Source organism: Ranitomeya imitator, chromosome 5 (genome assembly GCF_032444005.1).
Source record: "Ranitomeya imitator isolate aRanImi1 chromosome 5, aRanImi1.pri, whole genome shotgun sequence".
Classification (NCBI taxonomy): Eukaryota; Metazoa; Chordata; class Amphibia; order Anura; family Dendrobatidae; genus Ranitomeya; species Ranitomeya imitator.
Genome location: NC_091286.1, coordinates 466354484 through 466368548, shown reverse-complemented (window position 1 = coordinate 466368548; position 14065 = coordinate 466354484). Strand labels below are relative to the sequence as shown.

The 14065-nt window shown below is 43.1% G+C and overlaps 1 protein-coding gene across 1 annotated transcript in view; it reads left to right on the top strand.

Annotated features, from left to right (window-relative positions):
• NAALADL2 (N-acetylated alpha-linked acidic dipeptidase like 2) overlaps positions 1-14065 on the top strand; it is a 980368-nt gene that overhangs the window by 259712 nt on the left and 706591 nt on the right. Inside the window, exon 4 of the mRNA XM_069726727.1 lies at positions 6294-6419. Within this exon, the coding sequence (XP_069582828.1) occupies positions 6294-6419 (126 nt within the window). The remainder of the gene's footprint in view (positions 1-6293; positions 6420-14065) is intronic.

The following is a 14065-nucleotide window of genomic DNA, read 5'->3' as shown; positions in this document are numbered from 1 at the left end:
GTCTGCAAAACATAGTAACATAGTTAGTAGTAAGTAAGTAAGGCCGAAAAAAGACATTTGTCCATCCAGTTCAGCCTATATTCCATCATAATAAATACCCAGATCTACGTCCTTCTACAGAACCTAATAATTGTATGATACAATATTGTTCTGCTCCAGGAAGACATCCAGGCCTCTCTTGAACCCCTCGACTGAGTTCGCCATCACCACCTCCTCAGGCAAGCAATTCCAGATTCTCACTGCCCTAACAGTAAAGAATCCTCTTCTATGTTGGTGGAAAAACCTTCTCTCCTCCAGACGCAAAGAATGCCCCCTTGTGCCCGTCACCTTCCTTGGTATAAACAGATCCTCAGCGAGATATTTGTATTGTCCCCTTATATACTTATACATGGTTATTAGATCGCCCCTCAGTCGTCTTTTTTCTAGACTAAATAATCCTAATTTCGCTAATCTATCTGGGTATTGTAGTTCTCCCAAAGTTTCTGGGCTTTGCTAATTTTTATCGTCGCTTCATCTGTAATTTTTCTAGCATTGCCAAACCATTGACCGATTTGACCAAGAAGGGTGCTGATTTGGTTAATTGGTCTTCTGCTGCTGTGGAAGCTTTTCAGGAGTTGAAGCGTCGTTTTTGTTCTGCCCCTGTGTTGTGTCAGCCAGATGTTTCTCTTCCGTTCCAGGTCGAGGTTGATGCTTCTGAGATTGGAGCAGGGGCGGTTTTGTCACAGAGAGGTTCTGATTGCTCAGTGATGAAACCATGTGCTTTCTTTTCCAGGAAGTTTTCGCCCGCTGAGCGTAATTATGATGTGGGCAATCGAGAGTTGCTGGCCATGAAGTGGGCATTCGAGGAGTGGCGTCATTGGCTTGAAGGAGCTAAGCATCGCGTGGTGGTATTGACTGATCATAAGAACTTGACTTATCTCGAGTCTGCCAAGCGCTTGAATCCTAGACAGGCCCGTTGGTCGTTATTTTTTGCCCGCTTCGACTTTGTGATTTCGTACCTTCCGGGCTCTAAAAATGTGAAGGCGGATGCTCTGTCTAGGAGTTTTGTGCCCGACTCTCCGGGTTTATCTGAGCCAGCGGGTATCCTCAAGGAAGGAGTCATTGTGTCTGCCATCTCCCCTGATTTGCGGCGGGTGCTGCAAAAATTTCAGGCGAATAAACCTGATCGTTGTCCAGCAGAGAAACTGTTCGTCCCTGATAGGTGGACTAATAAACTTATCTCTGAACTTCATTGTTCGGTGTTGGCTGGTCATCCTGGAATCTTTGGTACCAGAGAGTTAGTGGCTAGATCCTTCTGGTGGCCATCTCTGTCACGGGATGTACGTACTTTTGTGCAGTCCTGTGGGATTTGTGCTAGGGCTAAGCCCTGCTGTTCTCGTGCCAGTGGGTTGCTTTTGCCCTTGCCGGTCCCAAAGAGGCATTGGACACATATTTCGATGGATTTCATTTCTGACCTTCCCGTTTCTCAAAAGATGTCAGTCATTTGGGTGGTCTGTGATCGCTTTTCTAAAATGGTCCATCTGGTGCCCTTGGCTAAATTGCCTTCCTCCTCTGATTTGGTACCTTTGTTCTTTCAGCATGTGGTTCGGTTGCATGGCATTCCTGAGAATATGGTTTCTGACAGAGGTTCCCAGTTTGTTTCAAGGTTTTAGCGAGCCTTTTGTGGTAGGATGGGCATTGACCTATCCTTTTCCTCGGCTTTCCATCCTCAGACTAATGGCCAGACCGAACGAACCAATCAGACCTTGGAAACATATCTGAGATGTTTTGTTTCTGCAGACCAGGATGATTGGGTGTCCTTTTTGCCGTTGGCTGAGTTCGCCCTTAATAATCGGGCCAGCTCGGCTACCTTGGTTTCTCCATTTTTTTGCAATTCTGGGTTCCATCCTCGTTTCTCTTCAGGACAGGTTGAGTCTTCGGACTGTCCTGGTGTGGATTCTGTGGTGGATAGGTTGCAGCAGATCTGGACTCAGGTAGTGGACAATTTGATCTTGTCCCAGGAGAAAGCTCAACTTTTCGCTAATCGCAGACGCCGTGTGGGTCCCCGACTTCGTGTTGGGGATCTGGTTTGGTTATCTTCTCGTCATATTCCTATGAAGGTTTCCTCTCCTAAATTTAAACCTCGTTTTATTGGTCCGTATAGGATTTCTGAGGTTCTCAATCCTGTGTCTTTTCGTTTGACCCTCCCAGACTCCTTTTCCATACATAATGTATTCCATAGGTCGTTGTTGCGGAGATACGTGGCACCTATGGTTCCATCTGTTGAGCCTCCTGCCCCGGTTTTGGTGGAGGGGGAATTGGAGTATATTGTGGAGAAGATTTTGGATTCTCGTGTTTCTAGACGGAAACTCCAGTATCTGGTTAAATGGAAGGGTTATGCTCAGGAAGATAATTCCTGGGTTTTTGTCTCTGATGTTCATGCTTCCGATCTTGTTCGTGCCTTTCATGCGGCTCATCCTGGTCGGCCTGGGGGCTCTGGTGAGGGTTCGGTGACCCCTCCTCAAGGGGGGGGTACTGTTGTGAATTCTGTGGCTGAATTCACTCCTGTGGTCACAAGTGTTACTGCAGCTTCTGAGCTTCCTCCCTCAGGTGTTCTGGTGAGCTCGTTAACTGCTTCATTACTTAACTCCGCCTGATGCTGCTATCCTTGCTCCTTGTCAATGTTTCAGTGTTGGATCTGAGCTTCTCCTGATTGTTCCTGTGACCTGCTGCTCTGTATAGCTAAGTGCTTTTTGCTTTTTTGTTGCTTTTTTTCTGTCCAGCTTGTCTTTTGTTTTGCTGGAAGCTCTGAGACGCAAAGGGTGTACCGCCGTGCCGTTAGTTCGGCACGGTGGTTTTTTTTTTGCCCCCTTTGCGTGGTTTTGCTTTAGGGTTTTTTGTAGACTGCAAAGTTCGCTTTACTGTCCTCGCTCTGTCCTAGAATATCGGGCCCCACTTTGCTGAATCTATTTCATCCCTACGTTTTGTCTTTTCATCTTACTCACAGTCATTATATGTGGGGGGCTGCCTTTTCCTTTGGGGAATTTCTCTGGGGCAAGTCAGGCCTATTTTTCTATCTTCAGGCTAGCTAGTTTCTTAGGCTGTGCCGAGTTGCCTAGGTAGTTGTTAGGCGCAATCCACAGCCGCTTTTAGTTGTGTTTAGGATAGGATCAGGTGTGCAGTCTACAGAGTTTCCACGTCTCAGAGCTCGTTCTTGTATTTTTGGGTATTTGTCAGATCACTGTGTGCGCTCTGATCGCTAAGCACACTGTGTTTCTGGATTGCCTTCATAACACCTGTCATTAGCAAACATAACACTCGGGGAGATCAAAACATCCAACACCCGGACACACCATCACATGTTTCTCAACGCAGTGATCCAGAACACTGCCCCATCCCTTATGGGAAATATGCAAATGTATGTAGAAAAGCCGCGGAGACACCCTCACGTGTTTCTCAACGCAAGCAATAAATAGCCAGGTCTTTCACCAGAAAGGAACAACCACGGGAAGGGCAGCATTCCAAAAGGGAAAACCACCTATGCCAAAACAAGGTATCCATCCACATTTGGTAATTCCTTGGACTTATTTCACCCTCCCATAGCTATTTCCACTTCTGCCCCCACTACTGAGACTTATCTGTAAGATAAGTGCAAAGGCTAATTCTGTCATCCATATCACACCAGACTGACCTCGAAGATCCTGGTATGCGGACGGACATGATCAACTTTTTGAATTTAAAAAGGGGAAATTCCGGCACTACTGGGAAAACCTGATGAGAAACAAGTTATATACTGCAGCCTTTGAAAATTGTGGCCCTTAACTTGGAAAAAGGAGAAAGACTTCAAATGTAGAAAGCGCAAGTGGGACTCTGCATCCAAAAAATCTTCCTTTATTGCGACAGCAATATGTTGCACACTTAAAAGCACACTTACTCAAAGAATGCTGTAAGTCACTGATAGGACTGCTAGATATAAACTGTCACACAGTTTTTTGGCTGCCCTGCCCAAACTCTCTATAAAGCCTCCACACGTTCCTTTGATTTCTTTAATGGAAAAAATAATACTGCTGAGATTTGTGGTCTGTGTGCCATCTGTGTGTACATATGTGACATCTGTGCGTGCATAGGTTGTCAGTGTGTGGTCAGTGTGACGCATAGGGAATAAAATGCAGCATAAAATTAAAATGTTTTATTTATTAAAGATGTGCAATGAAAGAGATAGATTGCAATGAGGGCCATGATAGATAGAACTATATCAGTGTGATTTCGAATCAGTGCTTTGCATACTTATTTTCTGTACTTGTATTTATTTTTTAAATAAATAGAAAAAGTTGTGAGGTTCACCTTAGTTTCCATAACCAGCTGAGGGAAAGCTGACAGCTGGAGGCTGATGTTAATATTCTGAGAAAAGTCCAACAGCCAAAAAAGGTTTACAGGCTATTAAGATCAGCTCACAGCTCTTTGTTTAGCTTTTACTGGTTATTATAGGGGAGACTCCCCCTCCCAGACTAAGAACATCAGCCCTCAGCCACATCAGAAATGGCGCATCCATTGGAAGCACCAATTCTTGCACTTGGCCTCCAATCTTCCCACTTGCCCTTGTGTGGTGGCAAGTGGATTAATATTTTTAGGGTTGATGCAAGCTGTTTTATGGCCACTAACATCAAGCCCATGGGTTAGTAATGTAGAAGTATCTGCAGGACACACCAATCATTAACCCCATTGTCAAATTTAATAAATACACAGAAAGAGTAAAGTCCTTTAATTGAAATTAATTCCTCTATTTAAAATGACAACTCTCCAATCCTCTTTTACCCATTTCGTCTACAAAAATTAAAAAGCACAGTCACTTTTCCACTGATAATCCATTAATGTACATGTCCCACAATGATCCGGATGGTTTGGTGAGCAGTCACATCAGTGATGCAACCTCTCACCACTCCAACTGGAACACACTTAGCTGAGCGTGAGAACTCAGCTGCATGTGACTGGTGGTGACACCATTAAGGTTACCGGCAGTCACAGGCAGCACATCTATGAGCTGATATTAACAGCCTGTGAAACTTTATGGCTATTGGCCCCCTCCCAAAATATTAACATCAGCCCCCAGCAGTCATCTTTTCGTCAGCTGGTTATGAAACTTAAGAGGCACCTTTTTTAGTGAATTATATGTAATACACACTACACAGACAGCGGGAGCAGACTCCAACTCCCATCATTGTTGCCTGGTCTTCATCATCGCAGGGAGACCAGGTGACAATGATCAAAGCTGCATTCATCATTCGGCACCTGGGAACAATGCTAATTGTGCTGCTTTTCCCAGACACTGGTACATGTCACACTGATGACATTTTGTCAATGCTGCATGAAAAAAGGACATGTCTGCAGGTTTTTTACACTGACACACGATCCGTGTGAAAAACCTGAAATGTGCGCACCATGTTTGAATACAATAGATGTGAGTATGTTCGTATTTGCAGTTTTTGAAAAATGGACATGTGAAAAAGGCCTTATGCTGCTCCTGCCACAGCCATCGTGCATCCACATGAACCACACATTTTCTGGCTACAAACTGTGTTTCATAGTGCTAGAATTTACAAGTGATGCTGGCAAGTGTACTTTCTGGAGGATACACAAACTGAAACGGCTCCCAAAATAAGGCTCATTTTTTTCAGTGGACTTGGTGACAAACAAATCATGGTTTCTTCATTTTGAAAGCTGTATCCCTGTTTTGTCTTTTTAAATAGGGGATACATTTTGGACAGCTGGATATCAAGATTTTGCAATTGTTTAACTATTTTTTGATTAGAAAACCAAATTATGTTCCCAAAAAAGGGATAATGTTTCAATTCTAGTTTAGAAACAATAGCTTCTTTTTCTTCAAAACACTGCACCTTTTGGGATGACATTTAAAAAAAAGTTGCTTTATTACTTCAGATAATGCTTTGAAGGTTCTTGAAAGTATTTCAGAACCTTTCCTGTCGATCATGGTACTATATCCAAATTACAATTGTGATAGTATCTGTCTTAACATGCCACAAGAAAAAGTCGCAGTAAAATTTTACGTGGCTATGAAAATCATAAGAAACATGTACTTGTATAAAAGAAGTAGTATTTACATTCAGTCATTGTTTAATATTAATAAGCAATTTTAAAAAAAACTGCAATAAAATGACTGCCTAAAAACTAAATCAGTGTAAAGAAAATATAAATTTCTGCACAGATTACTTTTGTAAGTACTTACACTATGTTCAATACCTAGCTATTACAAATGATTCTCATCTGTACACAGTATTTCTTTTATTTCTCTTCAGGGTGAAATTATAGATGTGCAATATGGAATGATAGAAGACTTACAGAGAGTAACACAGAAAAAGAAAATCTCAAAAGAAACTTCTATTGCGTTATTGAAACTTGGATTTTTACCACTATTATACAAGGTCAGTATAAACAAAATTATAAGTCTAGCAAAACCTGCATATGGCAAGTTTGTTAGTCCATTACTGTGAAGTCAACATTTCAATTGATATCCAAATGAGGCTGTAGATCTGAAGCCTCTGTCACTCCAGCTCTATTTTCTGCCCACCTCTTCCTCTTTCTGCTTGTCTGAGAGCCTCTATGCTGTCTTATTTCCGATGAAGGAGCTGTCAGGCAAGCAAAAGCAAGTGGTGCTAGGCAGAGAACAGAGCTGAAGTGGTCAAAGCTTCAGATCTACAGCCTCATTTTCATATCAATTCAAAGGCTGATTTCTCAAACATCCAGGAACTGATAGGCTACATAAAAGTAATGCTTGACTTGGTTTTGAAAGAGCTATATTTGATTTTAAACTATTTATGAGTTAAGGGTTGACATACTGCAGACAGATATATATAGGACAAAAATAGTCATACAATGTATCATAAATAAGTTTTAAAGGCATAGCAACACATAGTGCCCAACCTTTTGCTAAAAGGATACTTATTTGGCATATGTTTGGTTAATGTGACAGATAATGCACATGCTAAATATATACACTCTTGAACATAGCTTAAATACTGGTGTTTCTCACTAAATTAGAATATCATCAAAAAGTTCATTTATTTCCGTTCTTCAATACAAAAAGTGAAACTCCTTTATTATATAGAGTCATTACAAACAGAGTGATCTATCCCAAGTGTTTATTTCTGTTAATGTTAATGATTATGGCTTACAGACAATGAAAACCCAAAAGTCATTATCTCAGTAAATTACAGTAGAATACTTTATAACACCAGCTTGAAAAATGATTTTAAAATCCGAAATGTTGGCCTACTGTAATGTACGCTCAGTAAATGCACTCAATACTTGGTAGGGGCTCCTTTTGTATCAATTAATGCACCAATGTGGTGGCATGGCATGGAGGCCATCAACCTGTGGCACTGCTGTGGTGTTATGGAAGCCCAGGCAGCCTTCAACTCATCTGCATTGTTGGGTTTGTTGTCTCTCATCTTCCTTTTGACAATAACCCATAGATCCTATATGGGGTTAAGGTCAGGCATGTTTGTTGGCAAATCAAGCACAGTTTTACTGTTGCTTTTAAGCCAGGTATTGGTACTTTTGGTAGTGTGTATAGGAGTGAAGTCCTGATGAAGAATGACATTTCCATCTCCAAAAAGCTTGTCGGCAGAGGGAAGCATGAAGTTTGCTAAAATTTACTGGTAGACCGTTGCATTGAGTTTGATCTTGATAAAATACAATGTACCTACACCAGCAGATGACATGGCTCCCCAAACCATCACTGACTGTGGAAACTTCACACTAGACCTCAAGCAGCTTGGATTGTGTGCCTCTTCACTCTTTCTTCAGACTCTGGGACATTGATTGCCAAATGAAATGCATAATTTACTTTAATCAACATCTTGGCCCACAGAGCAACAGTCCAGTTCTTTTTCTATTTGGCTCAGGTACGATGCTTCTGGTGTTGTCTATGTGGCTTCACACAAGGAATGCAACACTTATAGCCCATGTCCTGTGTGTGGTGGCTCTTAAAGCAATGACTCTAGCAGCAGTCAAATCCTTGTTAGTGACTCTATGTAATATATGAGATTCACTTTTTGTATTGAAGAACTGAAATAAATTAACTTTATGATGATATTCTAATTTAGTGAGAAGCACTTGTAACAAACTATGTGCATTCTAGAGAAGAACTAAACGATTTGTTTCAAATCGTCTTCAAGTTGAGTTTCCTGAACTTTGGAGATTCTGGTGAATTTCAGCAAACTCAGATTTGATTTAAACAGATCAGAAAAAAAAATTCCAGGTCCATATGTCAATTTTTTGTTTATAGCATCAGTCCATGTAAACTTTTTATGCCAGGTATGGTCAAGCAGGTTTCATTCTATTGGAGCTATCAGTTAGTTTAGCACAGAGACTACAAAATGTGGGAGTAGTGAAAGCAGCAACCATTCTGGGGATTTTTTCAGTATTGGGATAGGAGGTAAGGGCACACAGCTCATTAAATACTAGATGGTAGCCCGATTCTAACGCTTCGGGTATTCTAGAATATGTATGTATGTTTGTATATACTGTAGCAGCCACATAGTATGTAGCACAGGCCACATAGTACATAGGAGCCAGGTAGTATATAGCAGCCACGCAGTATATAACACAGCCACATAGTTTATAACACAGCCCACATAATGTATAGCACAGGCCACGCAGTATATAACACAGCCCATGCAGTATATAACACAGCCCATGCAGTATATAACACAGCCCGTGTAGTATATAGCAGCCACGCAGTATATAACACAGCCCACGTAATATATAGCGCAGCCCACGCAGTATATAACAGCCCACATAGTATATAACACAGTCCACGTAGTATATAACACAGCCCATGCAGTATATAACACTGCCCATGTAGTATATAGCAGCCACGCAGTATATAACACAGCCCACGTAGTATATAGCAGCGTGGGCACCATATCCCTGTTAAAAAAAACAATTAAAATAAAAAAAAATGTTATATACTCAATCACCTATCATCGTCCAGCGAAGCTGTCCCGATGCGCGTGCGGCTACCACCAGCTTCAGTTCCCAGAGATGCATTGCAAAATTACCCCGGTTGACTTAACGGAAGCTGGCGGCAGCCGCGCGAGCATCGGCGGACGACGGAAGGTGAGAATAGCAGGTTTTTTGTTTTTTAATTATTTTTAACATTAGATTTTTTTACTATTGATGCTGCATAGGCAGCATCAATAGTAAAACGTTGCTCACACAGGGTTAACAGCAGCGTTAACGGAGTGCGTTACACCGCATCAAAACGCGGTCCTTTAACGCTGCAATTAACCCTGTGTGAGCGCTGACTGGAGGGGAGTATGGAGCGGGCGCCAGGCAATGACTGGATGGAAGTAGGGAGGGACTAATTTTCGACCGGGCTGTGCCTGTTGCTGATTGGTCGCGGCCTGGCTGCCACGACCGGTCAGTGACATGGGATTTCTGGGAAAGACAGACAGATGGAAGTGGACCTTATTATATATGTAGATTGGGATAGAAAGGCTTAAATCTGATCTTGAAGTACTACTGAATCACTAAAGAACATTGAAACATGGAAACGTGGTAGTCTGTCTGTGAATTATATAAAGATTAGTGATGAATGAACGTGCTCGCCACTACTCGGTACTCGCCCGAGTATAACTATGCTCTGTGTACTCGGCGAGCACAGAGTATTTCTGGGATTATTCAGCAGGAGCTCTGGTCTCATCCTTTTAATGTTGGAGCTTTTTAGAGCACCAATCAACATGCAGGAATTGTCTGCCAAGCACTGTAATACCGCAGCCATCTTTGTTGTGGCATTACAGTGATTGGCTGGCCGCACAGCATCTTCAAGTCTACAAGACCTGGTGCTGCCTTGCTCACCGCATTCTGCTCTGGACTCAGCTAGTGTAGGTAGACCTGCTGCTGAGATAGGGTCAGATTCATTCTTTTATTAGTTAGTGTGGGTCTACTAATGTTAAATCCACAAATCCTGACAAACCAACTGTCCTTTTTAGGGTTAATTCGAGGGTACATAGATTGCAGCGCTAGGTAGGCAGGGGAGTCTATGTGCACATATCCACATCAGTGCAATGCATGCAGGCACTGTATGTGAGTATATAGATTTCACTGCATACCTCAAAAAGCTCCATTACTGTCTACTGCATATATGTATATACGTAGCTGCAGGTATCCATCGCTTTTTGTTTTCACCTTATACCTTCTAATTTTATTAGAAAGTAATCCATAGCCCACTTTTTTCTACATTTATTTGCTTGTTCACACTGCAGACTACATTGAGGTCATCTCTATTCAAGAGTGTGAAAATCTAAGATTTTAAAAATTGTTTTGTCCCAGGCATCAGATGTGCGTGCGCACAAAATTCTGGCCTTTTTTTTTGTACTATTTTAACAACATTTTTGAACACCATTTTGCTGCCCCAAAAATCTGGAGCTGGCCCAAAAATAGTTAGCTACATTTCTTATATTTATCACTGTGATTTGTACGTCACATGCATTGCATATCATTGCACTAAAAATTTTACAGTTTTAGTACTCCAATTTTTTGTTTTAGTGTCATAGCCATCTGTTGTCTCCTTCAGATGTCCAGTGTATCTGAGGTGTCCAAGTCCATGCATTGCAGACATAAATTGCATTTTTTGTCTGCTAGCCTTGGTCTATACAGTGTTCTTTGATTAAAAAAGTACAAAAAACAGGCCAAATATTGAAACAGTCTGTTATCTCCGTCAGAGGCACTGTGTAACTGTGGTGTCCAAATCCTTCTTCCTCCATCCTTGCCGAGTGTCCTGAGACAACTGGTCGCACAATTGGACACTCTGAAGAGCTGTTCAGTTTTCGCTTAAAAGATTCTGGACTCTCGGCCTGTCATATTGAAGTGGGGCAAGATGTGATCACATGTAGCAATGCCCAAAGATTTGAGCAGCCACGGTCACAAGAAGGCGATGGTGGGAAAGTGTCACAAGAGGTGGACAATGATGATACACAATTGCCAGAAATTCAGGAGGAGGAGCAGGGTGCGGATGTGGAAGGAAAGGTGCTGGATGACATAGTAACTGACCCAATCTTAGCTGAGGCAAGACCCCACGCCCATCTGGGACTGCGGAAGCGAACGGGGCAAGACTTGAGCTGAGGACATATCTCGTCGTTCGTGAGATTGTTTTGGGATCCATTGGACTAATTGTGGACTATTGCTTTGTTACCTGGCACAAGGATTATCGGGAGGTGCCCCCGAACCTGTTCCGTTGGACTAATTGTGGACTCTGTAGATCCACCTGCATGTGTTGTTCCAGCGTTCATGATAATAAATCTGTGGAATCATCCCTCGGCCTGTTGTCCCTTCTTGCTCTGCCGTACACCCCGTCACACTTGAGTACAGCGCATGTGCTCAGTAGAGAGCCTCTTCATGTTTTGTGTTCAGCTTTATTAACAATAATTAAAGGGCACAGATGAATGACAGAGGACGTTGGTACGATCAGCAAGGTACTTCTTCAGCATTTTCCCAAACATTACACTCTTTGTGAGAGTCCCCCATGCCTCAGGACCAGGGCATGGGGAGGGTCTGAGAGAACTCTCCCCGAACTTTGCCAGTGTTCCATTGCCTCTGCTGGATTGAAGTTGTGTCTCTCTCACCTGTACTCCTTGCTTGGCCAACGAACTGTGTCCCCTTCTGCCAGCGTTTTCAGATGGGAATTTTTTTAATAATTCAGCAAGAATGGCCCTATGGTCCTCCAACATTGTAGTACACCTGTCTGCCTCTGGAATAAGAGATATAAAGTTCTCCTTGTAGTGTGGGTCTAGAAGTGTCCCCAATCAGTATTGCCTGTCACCTTAAAGTTTGAGAATGCGAGGGTGACAGGAGGGGCAGCGTAACATAAACTCAGCCATGCGTCCAAGACTGCTAACAGTCGATACTTCCATGTCCTCACCAAGACGACAACTGATCATGCTCTCCTCCTCCTTTTCATCAGGCCTCCACGACTTTCGATAAGCCTCAGTAATATCATTGTAAATACATCATTGTAAATACATTCCCCTGTAGTTTTTATATCCCCTACCTCATTGTAGATTGCAAGTTGTCATGAGCAGGATCATTTTTTTGGATTCATTATTGTTATCGTTGTAACTTAGTGTAGATTGTAAGCTGTCACAAGCAAGGTAGTTTTATTTGTTTAATTATTGTATTATTGTTATCGTTGTTACTTAGGACTGTTCTGTTTGAAACTGTAAATATGTTGACGCTATATAAATAACTATAAATATTAATATTAGAACACAGAGAAGCAGGATGGAGATATTAATTATGGTGTCATTGCTGCTCACCATCTTTGTGAATTCCTCAAAGTTTCGGAGGATGGTACATATGTCTGACATCCATGTCCACTCATGAGATCTTATGCGTGAAGTCAGAACTGAATACCAAAGGCCTTGTTGATGCTGGTAGTCAACAACTGCCCTCTTCTGCTCACAAATCCATTCCAAAATATGCAGTGTAGAATTCCAAAGCATGGCGAGGACATTACACACCAGTCGGTGAGCTAGAAGCTGCAAGAGCTGCAGAAGCATGGCAAGGGCGGATGAAGCTCTAGCTGACTTTCTAAAATGGGTACGCAGAGCCTCGTACTTTTACTAGCAGATCTAGGACCTCCATGTCGCTTTTCAGAAAACGCTGAGCAATGAGGTTAAGCCCATGGGCCAGGCATGGCCGTGTGTGAGCTCGCCTCGATACAGAGCAGCCACCAGGTTCCAGCCATTGTCACACATGACCATGGCTGGCTGTAGGCTCAGCGGTGTCAGCCACAGATCTGCCTGCTCTTTCAGAGCTCTCCACAACTCTTCATCATTATGCTGTTTGTCTCTTAAGCATATTAGCTTCAGCACAACCTGTTACCGCTTGACTGAGGCAGTGCTACAGTGCTTTCAGCTTGTGACTGATGTGTTACTTTCGGAGATGGAGGCTGAAGAGGAGACGAAGGAGGAGGAGGTGCAGTAGCTGTAGACTGTGGGGGCAACCCAGATTGTCTTGGGCCCGCAATACTAGGGGTTGGGAGGATGTTCACCATCCCAAGGTTGGACTGGGTCCCGGCTTCCACTATGTTAAACCAGTGTGCCATTAGTGAGATGTACCATCCCTGACCACAAGCACTTGTCCATGTGTCTGTGGTTAGGTGGACTTTCCCAATAACAGCATTGTGGAGGGCACAGGTAAAGTTGTGGGACACATGCCTGTGTAATGCCAGGATGGCACTCCAGTACAAACAGTCCCGCATGTTCGGGGCCTCGGGGTGATCCTCGACTCTGCCCTCTCTTTCAAAATACATATCCAGGCCCTTGCCTCCTCCTGCCTACTACAATTCAAAAACATTTCCAGGATCTGTACATTTCAACAAACTGCAAAAATGCTTGTGCACGCCCTCATGATCTCCCGCCTCCACTATTGCAACCTTCTACTCTCTGCCTCCCCTCTAGCAATCTTGCACCCCTCAAATCTATCCTAAAGTCTGATGTCACTCCTCTCTGCTAGGCTCTTCACTGCCTTCCAGTTGCCCAGAGGCTACAGTTCAAAACCCTAACTATGACATACAAAACCTTTCACAACCTGTCACCATATATCTGTAACATCGTATCCCAATGTCTGATTGGGTTATGGCTTCCTATATACTAACCTAGCGTGCCATCAGCGAGATGTACTATCACTGCCCACAAGCACTTGTCCACGTGTCTGTGGTTAGGTGCTCTTTCACTGTAACAGCATTGTTGAGGGCCCGCGTAATGTTGTGGGACATGTGCTTGCTTGTGTAATGTCCTGATGACAGACAGGGAAAAATTTTGGTGGCTGGGTAACGAGTACCTTGTGATGGTCACCGCCATCAGGTTGCGGAAAGCGTACGTCTCCCACGGGCCTAAAATGCAACATTTCGAGCACAAGCAGATGAGAAATTTGTGAATTTAGAACTGTGGCTTTGGCTGCGTATTTCCGCTTGCGTTCCAAGGACTGGGGTATGGACAAGTGAACGCTGCGCTGGGACAAAGACATGGATGTGCTTGTTGATGGTGCTAGTTGAGTTTGTGTG